This window comes from Carcharhinus amblyrhynchos, chromosome 5 (assembly GCF_965287045.1).
Source record: "Carcharhinus amblyrhynchos chromosome 5, sCarAmb.v2.hapA, whole genome shotgun sequence".
Classification (NCBI taxonomy): Eukaryota; Metazoa; Chordata; class Chondrichthyes; order Carcharhiniformes; family Carcharhinidae; genus Carcharhinus; species Carcharhinus amblyrhynchos.
Window position 1 is genome coordinate 95,809,639 of NC_137328.1, and position 13,926 is coordinate 95,823,564.

At 38.9% G+C, this 13,926-nt stretch overlaps 1 protein-coding gene across 1 annotated transcript in view; it reads left to right on the top strand.

Annotated features, from left to right (window-relative positions):
- Nucleotides 1–7,213, top strand: part of map1b (microtubule-associated protein 1B) — a 113,750-nt gene extending 106,537 nt beyond the window's left edge. Inside the window, exon 7 of the mRNA XM_080189235.1 lies at nucleotides 1,912–7,213. Within this exon, the coding sequence (XP_080045361.1) occupies nucleotides 1,912–2,067 (156 nt within the window). The 3' untranslated portion in view covers nucleotides 2,068–7,213. The remainder of the gene's footprint in view (nucleotides 1–1,911) is intronic.
- The last annotated feature ends 6,713 nt before the right edge of the window (nucleotides 7,214–13,926 follow it).

The following is a 13,926-nucleotide window of genomic DNA, read 5'->3' on the forward strand; positions in this document are numbered from 1 at the left end:
TGAATTAGATTGATTATAAAAGCAGATGAAAGACATTCCTACAAGGTGTTCAGACTTGTCAAGGTGCTGATGTAGGACCTGACCACCGCCTTGTGTTAGACAAGATCCACCTGAAATTGACAATGACAATAACCACAAAGGCCAAGTGTGAAGCATGAGGATATATCAGCTGGCCATCTCCAACATATTCAAAACTAAAATCTGACAAATCCCCAGGAGCTGATGGCCTACATCTGAGGGTTCGAAAAGTGATTTTTGCACAGAAAGTGGATATGGTCATTGCCATTTTCTAAAATTCTCTCGATTCTAAAATAACTCCAGCAGGTTGGTAGTCAGTAAATGTAACAGCCCAATTGAAGAAAGGTGGGAGAGAGAAAACAGCGAACTGCTGACCAGTTAGCCTGACATCAGTCATCAGGAAATTCTGGAATTGATTCTTAAGGGGGTCTTAACAAAGCGCTTAGAGACATGAGAACCGAAATGAGGAACATTCTGAGAGTAAAGGAACCATGAACCTTCAATGAGGAGGATCTTGAAGAGGAGTGAAGCCTCCAAGGATGAAGTGTTCACAAGCAGCAGAGTTGGAAGAATGAATAAAGGAGTAAAAGACAGTATGGAAATGAATGCTATTCTGTCACCAGTACAGTTAGGCCAGGGGACATGGTGGGAAATGAAGCCAGGTACAGTGAGCTGAAAATTAGTGATGTGATAGAAAATATTTAACTAAGGTAGATGTGAAAAAAAAGTCATCACTAGTATATCCTGTTTAATATCATCTAACCAGACTGAGTTTTTGCATAGGAACATCAGAATAAGGAGTCGGAGAAGGTCATTTGGCCCCTCAAGCCTACTGTGCCATTCAGTAAAATCACGGCTGATCTGATTTACACAAACATGTAATAATAACGGGTAGAAATTGACAACCTGATTCATCAGGCTGACACAGTTATGTTGCCTGAAGCATCACCATCAATCATCCCTATGCACTAGCATCCAGGGAATTTTCGTTGTGACACCACTTCCAAGAGAACAAAAAAGAAAAATCTATCCCCGATCCCTTTTTCAGCAACTAAACGAGTCCAGGAGATCACATTGACCCTGGCTGGCTTCCCACCTTACACTTCCTGTGAGGTTCAGCTCACCCGAAACTCTGCTTCCTGTACCTGAACTCCGCCTCAGCCTGGGTCACCCACCACCCCCCTGTTCACTGATCTACATCGCTGCTCAGTCCATCAATACTCAAGTTTGAAATCTTTATCCTTATTTTTAAATCTCTCCATCACCTTGCTCCTGCTTATCTCTGTAAACACCGCCAGTCCTAAGAGACTGAAATCTCTGCACTAGAGAAGCCCCCACCCCCACCCACCCCACCCGCCACAGCCAGCGATGCCCACATTCCATAAATGATTTTTTAAAAACTTGTCCAGTTATGGCATGTTGAGCATTTTTTTTTTGCTTCACCATTGATGGTCATCCTGTCAGCTGTCTACACCCTGAGCTTAAACCTTTTTGTCTTTCAAGACAATCCATAAACTTACCTCTTTGGCCAAACTTTTCATCATCTGCCCCAATACTTCTTTATGTGGTTCACTTTAAGCATTGTTGAAAGCCACTCCTGACTGGTGCCTTGGGGCTTTTTATTACATTAAAAAGCTATATGAATGCAAATTGCTTACATTAGCTGGTATTTCAGCCACATTTTATAAGATGCAAATTCTGCCCCAGTCAGCAACTGGCTCAGTTCTCTTTTAAGTGTTTGCAAAGGGCCGGCAATCATAGCATCAGCTGGCAACTTGTTTCATAGGTTGAACTGTCCTCATACCAATGATGAATGGAATTGGGAGTAGCTGTGACTCTGATTGTTTAGCAGATGGAGTAGAGTTTCACCCTGCTTTTTGTGTTGGATTATAGGTTACTCTGATCCCAACCCATGACTCCGAAGTCATGCGGGAATGGTACCAGCAGACCCATGAGAAGCAACAGGACCTCAACATCATGGTACTAGCGAGCAGCAGCACTGTCGTCATGCAAGATGAATCATTCCCTGCGTGCAAGATCGAATTGTAACTGGGAGTCCCTTAAAACCAGAACATTCAACCAGTTGTCAAAAGGGGAAGCACTCAAATGGAAATTAAAATTAAAGAGGGAAAGCAGATCTAACTCAGAGTCTGCTGAATATTGTATGATAGATTTGTTATACAGGTCACTAGCGTGTAACACTTTCCAGATTATTTAGTTCCTATGCTAAGGCAAAACTTTCGTATTCCTAAAGAAAAGTAACAACAGGGTTTAAAATACTTGAATCAGCCAAGCTCCGAATCTATTACGTTTGTGGTGTGGTTGATCCTGGTTCAGGATTTTAGTTTTTGGAAGAAACTGATTTAGTGAAAGAAAGTTACATGATTCTTACCTATGGGAACAGAACTTTTACACGACAAAAGAACATTACAACGATAGTTTTAAAGAAGTGTGATATTTAGCTTTTTAACGACTACAATGCTGTGCAAGGCAGTATACAACTCCCATGTGGTAATGCAACATGTACGAAACTCACAAGTATTTTGAACCCTATTCACGTAACCAGCCCATCCACCCACCCCCCCATAAATATGCAGAGATATTTAACTAAGGCATGTTCCCTGTGTACCAGCTTCTGGACAGATTTAATTCTGCATTTGAACATGGCATATTGCCATTAAGCCTTGATAAAACTGCATGCTTAAAAAAAATGACAGCTAATATACTTAAGCAGAAACCAAAGGAGTTGGGAGTACACATACTAGTCATTTTGCCTTAGACAGTGACTTGAATGTATTGTGATCTAGGTTGCACTTTTTTTAAAATGGGAAGTGTATGAGGCAGACAACAGATCAGTAGTGAAGATCAGTATAGGGCAGTAGTTTGAGTTAGTGCTGTGATGTGTATGGGTATGGATGTGTGTGTGAGTGTGCGTGTGTCTGTGTATGCGACACCACGATTTCCTTGAGACCAGTCATAGCAGATGTTCAAATGTGATGTATATTTTTTTTCCAAGAGTAGTTGATTTTTTAGCAAGCGCAGAATTGGAATATGGAGAAAAATCACTCCAAGTATGCAGAAAGTTTTCTTTCTTTCTTAGTTATTTAATACGTTATTCAGAAGTAGCCTCTACTCTTTTTGCATGAATTAATTCCTTTTTAGCCAAAATAATTCAGTAAAGGTTCACTAGCTGGGTACATTATGTTGACTGGGGTAGAAAGGGGATTTGTGCTTGTAACTAGCCAAACTATTGATTATTTGTAATTCTAAAAATACCTATGGGAGAACCTTATTGATGATCCTTATATCTTAGCATTACATCCAAGTTTGACTAGGTCTGGTAATGTGCAGTCACTGGTGTAATGCTGCTAATGTTGTGCAGTTCAAATTTGAATTAGTTTTGTTCTAATTCATATTTGAAAAAGATCCAACAGTGGAAAAATATTTTGGTATGTTTTCTTCAATATATTATACCTTCAAAGCATTTGTAATTGTAAAACTCATTTTACCTTGAAACCACACACAAGACGCAAGTTGTACAAGTCTATAAGTGTACCAGTCTGCAAGTCTGTAAATGTACCAGACTATATGGTGAACAGAATTGTAATTTTGTGTTCTGCAAGGGATTTAGAAGTGTTGAGTACATTTCTTTACACCACTACTTTATTTGGTTAAAACCAGTCAAGTCTATATTATTTGAAAAGTGAGGAAGTGCAGTGTCATACTCCAAAGAGCACTTAAAAATTCTTTCTACACTTCCATTTTATTAAAAAAAAGTGCACTGCATGTTTTTGAGCGAATAAATTAATGGGCCAATAAATTAACAATGTTTTGTTGTATCAGACTGGATTCCCAATTAGAGATGGTGCTAATGGAAATATTGGGAGAGTTTTCTGAAGTCAACTTGTACCTTCCACAATGTTAAATGTGTGTGGATGATGATAAAGATTGGTTAGCTGAAGTAACACTGGAAAGGCTAAAGCTATTTCAAATGGTTTGCCAGCAGCTCATCAGTGAATTAGATACTCGCAATAAAGGCTTTGGGATTCTTTTACAGTATAATTGGAGTCCACAGAAGTTAATTAGGCAGCTGAGATGATTGAAAATCCCTCTCTGTAAAGCTTGATCATAATTTTGTTCCTACTTTCCTAGAAAAACTAGCAAGGAAGCTGGTATATTTTTGAATATTATATTTTTGTGTTGAGAATGTATTTGGTGTATATTTTAGTAAACCTGTTTGATTTGTTGAAATAGGGGAAATTAATTTGAGGAGAAACACAGGTCAACGAATATTGAAATGTTTAAGTGAGATACATTGAGATCTCTGTTTTAACCTGATAAATGGTAGTGCAGTATAAAATGCTACGTTAGAGGTGAATATGCAGCGTTAATGATAATCTGAAGCCCATCATTTTCTGCCAGTTTTGATTCATTCTTGTTTGCGTACTATTCCAAGGCTTGTAGTTTCCCGGTTAAACATCCCAACAGCTGAGAGCTGAATACTGCGAACACCTTTGTGACAAGAACATACTTTTCTTTTGTACCAAATATGACAGCAGTTTTTTTGTTGCGGTACTTGCATGCGTCCATCTCTAGCTAAATGTGCAGGATGAGGAACCACTTTCGATTGTGATATCGTGTCTCATTCAGATGCAGAATGCTCTAGGAGATTTTTGATCGGGGTTTAAATATTGTGGCCTCCAGCTACTTTGGTGAAGAGTAGGTTGGTGTTGTGCAGTCCTGCCGGAATACAGAAAGGGAACGTTATTTACAAAAGTGAATCATTTCTCTAGTTACATGATGTCCCGACACAGAATGATTGACTGGTGCACAGAAGAAGAAATGTATGAGGACAGGGAGAATTTAGTGAAGTATAACTTCTCATATCTTTAGGATTTAACTTCCCTCTCCATTGTGATCTGAAAATATCCACTGTTGGATCTCGGTAATGAGCCTTAGTCTGGAATTAGATGACCTTTGACCCCACTGATTGTAACTTTATCAGAGGCACAACTTAAGCAGCTGCTTCCCCACAGATATGACCTCATTTTTGTATAGTACTTTTTTTTAAAGAAAGCTGATTATTTTATTTTTTGAATACTTTATATGAACAAAAGTGTGATGCAAAGTTGTTTTAACAGAAAATGAAAGCACCATTATGTTTGCACTGTTTTTGTACACAGCTTTCCTAATGTGGGCAGGCTTCATTAGAATCAAGTTTTATCATGTTGCTTCAGCCACTGAACTTATGCAATATTACATTTGTATTATAAAGTTTTGTTATTGTGGTGTTTTATTTGAAAATGTTTTTTCAAGTAGGTTATTTAAGAAGGATTATTGAAGCACATGGGATTAAATTATTTGTTTTCTCTAATTTAAAGGAAAAAAAAACACCTTTTTTTAATTTTAGCTTCTGCAATTAATGCCAAAACTTCAAGAAAGTTTTAGATACTTAAAAGGATATTTGTTTTATACCTGGTGTGGTTAAATGCTGGCTAAATTGAAGCCTTTTCTTTTAAAGGATGGCCTCGCTCTAATTATAATTGTGCAGAAGTTTATAAAGGCAGTGACCATTTACTTTATATTTGGTTTTTTTGGAGCTGCACACCGCTGCTGCTGTTTGAAATATGTGGTGTTGCTCTGTCATGTTCCTCTGATTATACTATACTACAGGGTGACAGAATTGAGTTTTTACACACTGCCCTATTGCTAGCCACATGGTCAAGACAAAGGGCCAAATGAAGTCTCTGATAATTTTCCCCCAAGAAAATATTTTTAAATGAATGAAGCCCTGGGCCAATTTGCACATCTTCCACCAGCTGGCTCGAGAGGGGTGGAATAGAAGTGACAAGCAGATAGTTAGTGAGGGTGGCAGGGGTGAATCAGACAAAGGTCCAAATGTGACACCGCACTACCTTCTTCCCTTGCTCATTACATTGCTGACTAGCCTTTACTTCTGAAATCATGGAGAAATACAAAAATAGCTAAATTCAAAAGTTGTTTTAAAGTATACTCACGTAGGATGAGGGTTAGGCCAGGCCAGCATTTATTGTCCATCCCTAATTGTCCTTATGAAGGTGGTCGTGATTGAAGTAAATTGTTTGGTTCTTCATACAGAGTAACATTCTTAACACAAGACATGGAAAAACTTTGTTCTTGTACTACTTACTTGAACACATCTGTACAAAATTACAAATTGTAAAATCAAAGTTACTGAGTTTCTTTTATTAAAAACCTGTTTGTAATTGGATAGCTCTTTAAAAGAGCGGTACAGGCATGATGGGCTGAATAGACTGTTTCTGTGTTGTATGATTCTTATATAGAACCGATGGTTGAATTTAAACATGTTGTAAGATAAGCTGTTCTAATTTATGTATTTCTTGTGAAGGAGTTTGTTATGACAGTTTCAGATAAATTGCCCTCCCTGACACTTCTTTGGAACCATAATGAAACCTCGAGTAGACAGTTGTGTTATTATTGGGTGAGTGTTGAGAGAATGTACACGTGGCATGCTGTTTAATTGATGTCTCTGTAAAATGTTTGTGGAGACTCCTTTCAAGTTCCTTTTGAATAAGTCCTTTGAATGTGTCTCGACACCTTCTCAAGTGGTACTGGTTGAAGAGGCATGTAATTTGCCCAGAGCAAGGTGCATAAATGCACAGAGTGGTACAAAGCTTTTCCTAATGGGTACATGCTTTTTTAAAAGGGGGTGCGGTTCTTCAAGTGCATTGTTGTATTTTAAAGCTTAGCTTTCCACAGGCCCTTTCCTCTGGCACTTCTTTTTTCATTTGTTTCTTCTGAAAAGCGATGGATTATGTTTTGAGGTCAATTTTTAATTATAAAAACAAAACATCAAAATCTAGCTTTCAGAGAAGAAATCAAAATGCGATAACAAAGCATGGAATTAGAGTGAAGGCAACAGGTACTGAAACAGGTAAAGCTCAGATAGTCAAAGTGTGCTTTTTGTTAAAAAAAAGCAGCAAGTTGCATTTGCTGATTTGCACCCCTGTTTGTTTCCTGTTTCATGTTTACATTTCCTACAAACAAAAAGGCAGTTGAGTTGGACAAATCATTGTTGTGTAATTGTGAGAGTGCACTGTGGTAATAAATGTCAAAGCTAAAAGGAACTCGGTAAGAAGTCAAACTTTGTGCTGTGGAAGCGTCGGAATCTCCGGAATAGATTCTGTGAAACGAGTTTAACAATGTATTGTACGTTTCTTTCTGTGTGGTATTTTTTAAAAGCCTTCAAACTCACAATGTCAGTAAGGTGAAAATGATTGCGCACTTATTTCTGATGGTTCCTGAGGAGTTTGAGGATCAAAGAACAAGCCGTGAAGAATTGCCATAACTAAGTGGGTTTGAACATGTTACATTCCGACAACCAACCATTTTTTGAAATAGACAATCCACTGATATCCTGCCATCGTTAATTTTCTTCCAGATTTGTATACTGTAGCAAAACTAACGTACTGGGTTCTGATGAAACATTTGTTCACAATCCACTTGCACGTTTCAAGTTTGCAATGCAACTCATTTCCACCTTACTGCAGTCATGTCCCCGTTGTGGTAGACTGTGGATCAAACGGGTGAATGTTGTGAAGTTTGTTTTAATAAAGAGAACAATTGAGTACCTTTAAAATTTAGATAGCAACTGCGGCGAGGGAATTGCTCACTTTTCGAGACCAGAGTGAATGCGTGTTTGAGGTTCCGAGTGTTTTTAAAGCAAATCTCATTGCAAAAGTTGAATTCTATGTGTGACATCACATTACGTAGCTGTGACCTGATGATACATCAGCTGATTTACTAAGTGATGCTGTTTATGGGATGTTTGTGACATTACAAAGTAATAGTGACCAAAAACTGTTAATGCCTAATGCCCGGGTAAGTGACTGCAACCAATCTTGTGACTGTCCAAATTTACTCTCATCCTTAACTCACAGAAGTTCTACTGATGACTTGTAAAAAATGAATAGACTGCGAACATTAAAAAAAATCTGCTTAAACACTTGCATGCAGTTTTATCTTCCAAATATGGAAAAGACCAGCCTTACTGCTGGCTGAGCAACTCACAATCCTCCCATTATCTGAACAATGTTTTATGTGTCAAACTGCAGCTGTGTATGGTATTTATGTCTTATAATCCTGCAAAATTCTATCCAGTCATATCTAATGTAGAACTTAGTTTTCAGTGAAAGTATTATGTAGTGCTTTTCAGATATTTGTGTGCAATATCCCCTGCCACTGGAGTATTTGATGTAAAGGGATCAATTAAAACCCACAATAAAATGAAGAACAACAATTGAGTTATGTTTTCTTTTCCTATCAATGTTAATGCAAGTAACAATTATGTTACCCACTTGCTGTCCCAGTCTATCATTATTTTAATGGTAAGCTTGTATAAGGACTTTGCCAGCCTGACTTAGGAAAGGATATTTTCTTTGTTTAGGGTCTCATCAACATAAAGCTGTCACAGAGTAAAATTATGTACTCAGCAACTTAATGTTTCTTTTATTCTTTCATGAGACTGGACATCACTGGCTAGACCAGCATGTTTATTGCCCAATCCTAATTTCCCTTGAGAAGGTGATTGTGTGGCTGGAAGTAATTGAGGAAAGGATCAGCGCAGCTTTTTTTGTTATTCATTTGTAGGACTTGGGTATCACTGGTTGGGCAGCATTTATTGCCCATTCCTAGTTGCCCTTGGAGGGCAGTTGAGAGTCAACCACATTGTTGTGGCTCCGGTGTCACATGTTGGCCAGACCAGGTAAGGACGGCAGATTTGATGGGTATAGATAGAGTGAATGCAAGCAGACTTTTTCCACTGAGGCTAGGGGAGAGAAAAACTAGAGGACATGGGTTAAGGGGGAAAAGTTTAAAGGGAATTTAGTGGGGCAGTCTTCACACAGAGAGTGGTGGGAGTGTGGAATGAGCTGCCAGATGAAGTGGTGAGTGTGGGCTCACTTTTAACATTTAAGAAAAACTTGGACAGGTACATGGATGAGAGGAGTGTGGAGGGATATGGTCAAGGTGCAGGTTAGTGGGACTAGGCAGAAAAATGGTTCAGCACAGACAAGAAGGGCCAAAAGGCCTGTTTCTGTGCTGTAATGTTCTATGGCTCTATTTCCTTCCCTAAAAAGACATTAGCCAGATGGATTTTTTTCGACGATGATTTCATGTTCATCAGTAGATTCTTCATTCCAGATATATTTTATTGAATTCAAATTCCACCCTCTGCCGTGGTGGGATTTGAACCTGGGCCCCCAGAACTTTAGTTGAGTTTCTAGATTATTAGTCTGGTGATACTGCCATTGGGTCTAAAGAATTCATAACTGAAGCAGAGAGGTAATGCAATGGGTTGAACAGCCTTCTGTATGGTAAATGTTGATTATTCTAGGATATAATCAGATCTTACAGAATTAGAATATAATCAGATCTTACAGAAATAAAACACTGCTGTATAGACTGCATTCTAATCCATTAATTAATGACATTTTAAAACAATTGAAGCTGAAATTAATAACTTTTTAAAAAAAAATAACATGAGCGCTCAGGCTGGGAGGGGGATTGAGTGACCAGAAGTTAGCACAAATTCTAACCCCAGGCAGGTGACTGGTATGTTCATAACTGGAATAATATGTGGAATTTGAGATTCTTTGTTGGGACTATCATTTATTTTGTGCAACAATTCTGTAATAATGACCTGGATTTTGCTGTGAAGCAAAGGTGCTCACTGTTGACCTTGAAGGAAACTACCCACAAAGGTCCTGTGCTCACATTCCTCTGATGCCAGTTGAATTCTGGCACCAAGGGGATCTCTTGCATGCAGCAGCAGAGATGTCACCAATCAGTCAATAGCAGCTTTGTGTATGACAATGTATAATAATCATACAGCAAATCAAAATGTTAAAAGCACTTAATATCACTTCGAAATTAAGATTTCACATACTGAAATTATAACTGGAATTAAGGTGGAAGCTAAAATAAAGATAACCACACTTAAAAATATGTAATTTTTATCATGTGCAGAAATTTGACATTCCAGAACTTTGAAATTAGCTTCTCACGAAGAGTGAGGGTGTTGAATGGAACTTCTTGTCCATTCAGAAGATTGCCCAACTCAATAACACAAATCTGGTGAAGCATATAATTATCACCAGCTACTTCTGGATTTCTGCATGATTTTGAATGTGAGGACTCCAGAAGCAGCTGTCAGTTTTAGCAGAGGAATGATGGCCTACACTGACAGGTTTGCCATTATTACCGATGCAAAATCAGGTATGCTTTAGCTTATTTGATAGCAACCTTGTTTCTAAATCAGAATGTCGTAGCATCAGACTACACACCAAGTTTTGAAGACATAATCTTGCCTGACAATTGGGTGCATGACTGAAGGGCTAATGATTTGATGTGCCACGTTTCAGATGAAATGTTAACCTGAGGGCCAGCCTACCTGTTCTGGCGAATATAAGTAATTCCACAGCAGGACGTGAAGTTGTCTTGGCTAACATCAATCAAAAATAATCCATACTAGTGTCTTGTTTGTGCAACATTGCACATTCATTCACAAAGTAGCAACTACATTTTAAACGTAAGACAAAAGCAAAATACTGTAGATGCTGGAAAACTGAAATAAGTCAAAAATTGATCGAAGTGCTCAGCAGGTCAAGAGGCTTCTGGAGAGGAACTGAATTCTGATGAAAAGTAATCACAACCTGAAAAGTTGCAAATGCTGTCTGAACGGAGTATTTCCAGCATTTTTTTGATTTGTTTCAGATAGGATCGTTCTTTAGCATGTTCTAAAGACATGATAAGGTTTAATTTTACTGTGCTTTTGAAGATAGGAGGATTCAGAGACAACAGCAAGACTCAATGGTTTTGCCTTTCACACCAGGATGTCCTAAATCACTTCATTGCCAATAAACTACTTTTCAAGCGTAGCCGCTTTTATAATGTAGGAAACACAGGAGCCAGTATGTGCACAAAAATGATCTTAAAGTTTATTTACTAGTGTCACAGGCTTACATTAATGCCTCAATGAAGTTACTGTGAAAATCCCCTAATGCGATAGTGACCAGATAATTTGCTTTCTTGATATTGACTATGGGATAAATATTATGCCAACAAATCAGTGATAATCCCCCTGCTCTTCTTCTCTAAAATAGTGCAATGGAATCTTTTGCATCCACCCTAGATGGAGGTCCCAGTCCAATATCCCATCTGGAAGATGGCATCTCTAGTAGTGCAACACTCTCAGTACCGCAGTGGAGCATCAACCCAGTGCTTGAGCTCTCGTCCAGAGTGGGATTCTGAATGCATAACCTTCTGATTGGAAGCAATGGTGTTGCCCACTAATGGGTAATGAAATGAGGTTTGATGACTGGGTTGCAAGTTATGGGGAGAGACTCTTAAATCAGAATTGTTATTAAAGTGGAGAAAAGACCACTGTAAGAAAGATTATCTTAATTGTTGAATTGCCAAGTAACTTAATATGGTGAAAAGGCCATCAGGCTAGTTGACTTGGACTGCAAAGATATATCTAGAAGACACTGGTTTAAAATGAGCAAGTCTGAGCAAGATTAGAAATGATATTCCTGCACAGTGGTCAATATTAAATACAACAAATGCAGTTGAGGATGACTGGATTAAGTTCTTTAAAAGATAGTCAAATATCATTGGCATAGAATGAAATAAAGGTTTTGTTTAGCATCAGTTCTCTTCAATGTCTATGCAGAAGCAATGATTAAAGAAGAATCTCAAGACACCAAAAATGGTGGTAATATTGGGGAAATGAATGATAACATCAGTTAGATTTTCAGATGAAAAAGCACTTGTAACAAGCAAGAATTACAAGAACTCTGAAATAGATTAGTTATAGCAGGGTTACTCAGGGCCATGTTCATGGTCATATTTTGAATAGATTTCCTCAGGGGAGTGTCTACGGCCCAAACTTTCTCAGCTGCTTCATCAATGACCTTCCTTCCATCAGAAATGCAGATGTTTGCTGATTGCGCAATGTTCAGCACCAGTCATGAGTCCTCGGATACTGAAGCAGTCCATACCCAAATGCAGCAAGACCTGGACAATCTTCAGGTTTGGGCCAACAAGTGGCAAGTGACATTCACTCTACACAAGTGCCGGTCCATGACCATATCCAACAAGAGAGAACTTTTCCATCATCTCTTGACATCCAATGGCGTTACCATTGCTGCATCCCCCACTTTCAACATGCTGAGGGTTACCATTGACCTGAAACTGAACTGGACTGGCCATATAAATATTATAACTACAAGAGCAGGTCAGAGGCTAGGAATTCTATGGTGAGTAACTCATCTCCTGACTTCCCAAAGCCTGTCCACCATCTACAAGACAAAAGTCAAGAATGTGATGGAATACTATCCACTTGTTTGAATAGTTGCATCTCCAGCAACACTCAAGAAGCTCAATACCATCCAGGAAGCCCAGTTGATTGGCACCCCATCCACTAATCTTCACTCCCTCCACCACTGATGAATTGCAGCAGCAGTGTATACCATCTACAAGATGCATTGCCAGAACTCACAAAGGCTCCTCTGACAGCACCTTCTAATCCCATAGCTGCTGCAACCTAGATGGACAAAGGTAACAGACACATGGGAATATAACCAGCTAGATTTCCATCTCCAAGCTGCTCACCATTCTGACTTGGAAATATATTGCCATTCCTTCACTGTTGCTGGGTCAAAATCCTGGAATTCCTTCTCCAAGAGCATTGTGGGTGTACATAGACTGCAGCAGTTCAAGAAGGCAACTCACCTCGACCTTCTCAAGGGCAATTAGGAATGGGCAATAAATTATACCCACATCTGAAAAATAAATGTTTTTTAAAAATGGCATGAAGTTTGGAATGAAGTGACACAGTAGCACAGTGGTTAGCACTGCTGCTTCACAGCTCCACAGTCCTGGGTTTGATTCCTGGCTCGGGTCACTGTCTGTGTGGAGTTTGCACATTCTCCTCATGTCTGCATGGGTTTCCTCCGGGTACTCCTGTTTCCTCCCACAGTCCAAAGATGTGCAGGTCAGGTTGATTGGTCATGCTAAGAAGTTGCCTCTTAGTGTCCAGGGATGCATAGGTTAGAGGGATTAGTGGGTATAATATGTAGGGATATGGGGGTAGGGCCTGGGTAGGATGGTGTTTGGTGCAGACTTGATGGGCCGAAGGACCTCTTTTTGCACTGTAGGGTTCTATGATCTGTGATGAGTGAACATTGGCAAAACCAACATGATGCATATCTCAAGAACACCATGAAATAATCATATATTCATAAACTAAATAGAACTAGAACAGGCTCAAGAATCCAGTTATTTATGAAGCATAATGTATGCAGATGGAAGTTTGAACAAAGAAATAAGAACAGGGATAGCAATGCATTCAGTGTGATTAGACAGTTGCTAACCAGGAAGCTAAATAATCAACTCATGAAGCACCTTGTGTAGAGCTTGATTTGGGATGTTGGTTTTAATGCATGAGAGCCATGGACCTTACAGAGGGAGGAGAGAAACTTGCTAAATTGCTTTGAAACACAAGTTTGGAGGAGAATGGAAAGGATGAGCTGGAAGGAAAAAGTAAATGACTAAGTGCTGGGAAAGTGAATGAACCTAGAAATTTGCTGCATGCAATTATGAAAAGACAGAGTTTAGGCAGGGCTCATTCTAAAAGGAAATGGACTTGTAAGAGATGTTGCAGAGTGAAGAATTGAAGGAAATAGGGGAAGAGGAGGAAGAAACTATCAATGTCGGATGGCTTAAAAATTGAAGGAAGTTATTGGAAAATGAAAAGACCGTCTCTGGACAGAGAGACATATTTATGAGCCATAGACAGAGCATACATGATAATGAGAATGAGATAATGAAATACGAAACAAGAGAAGT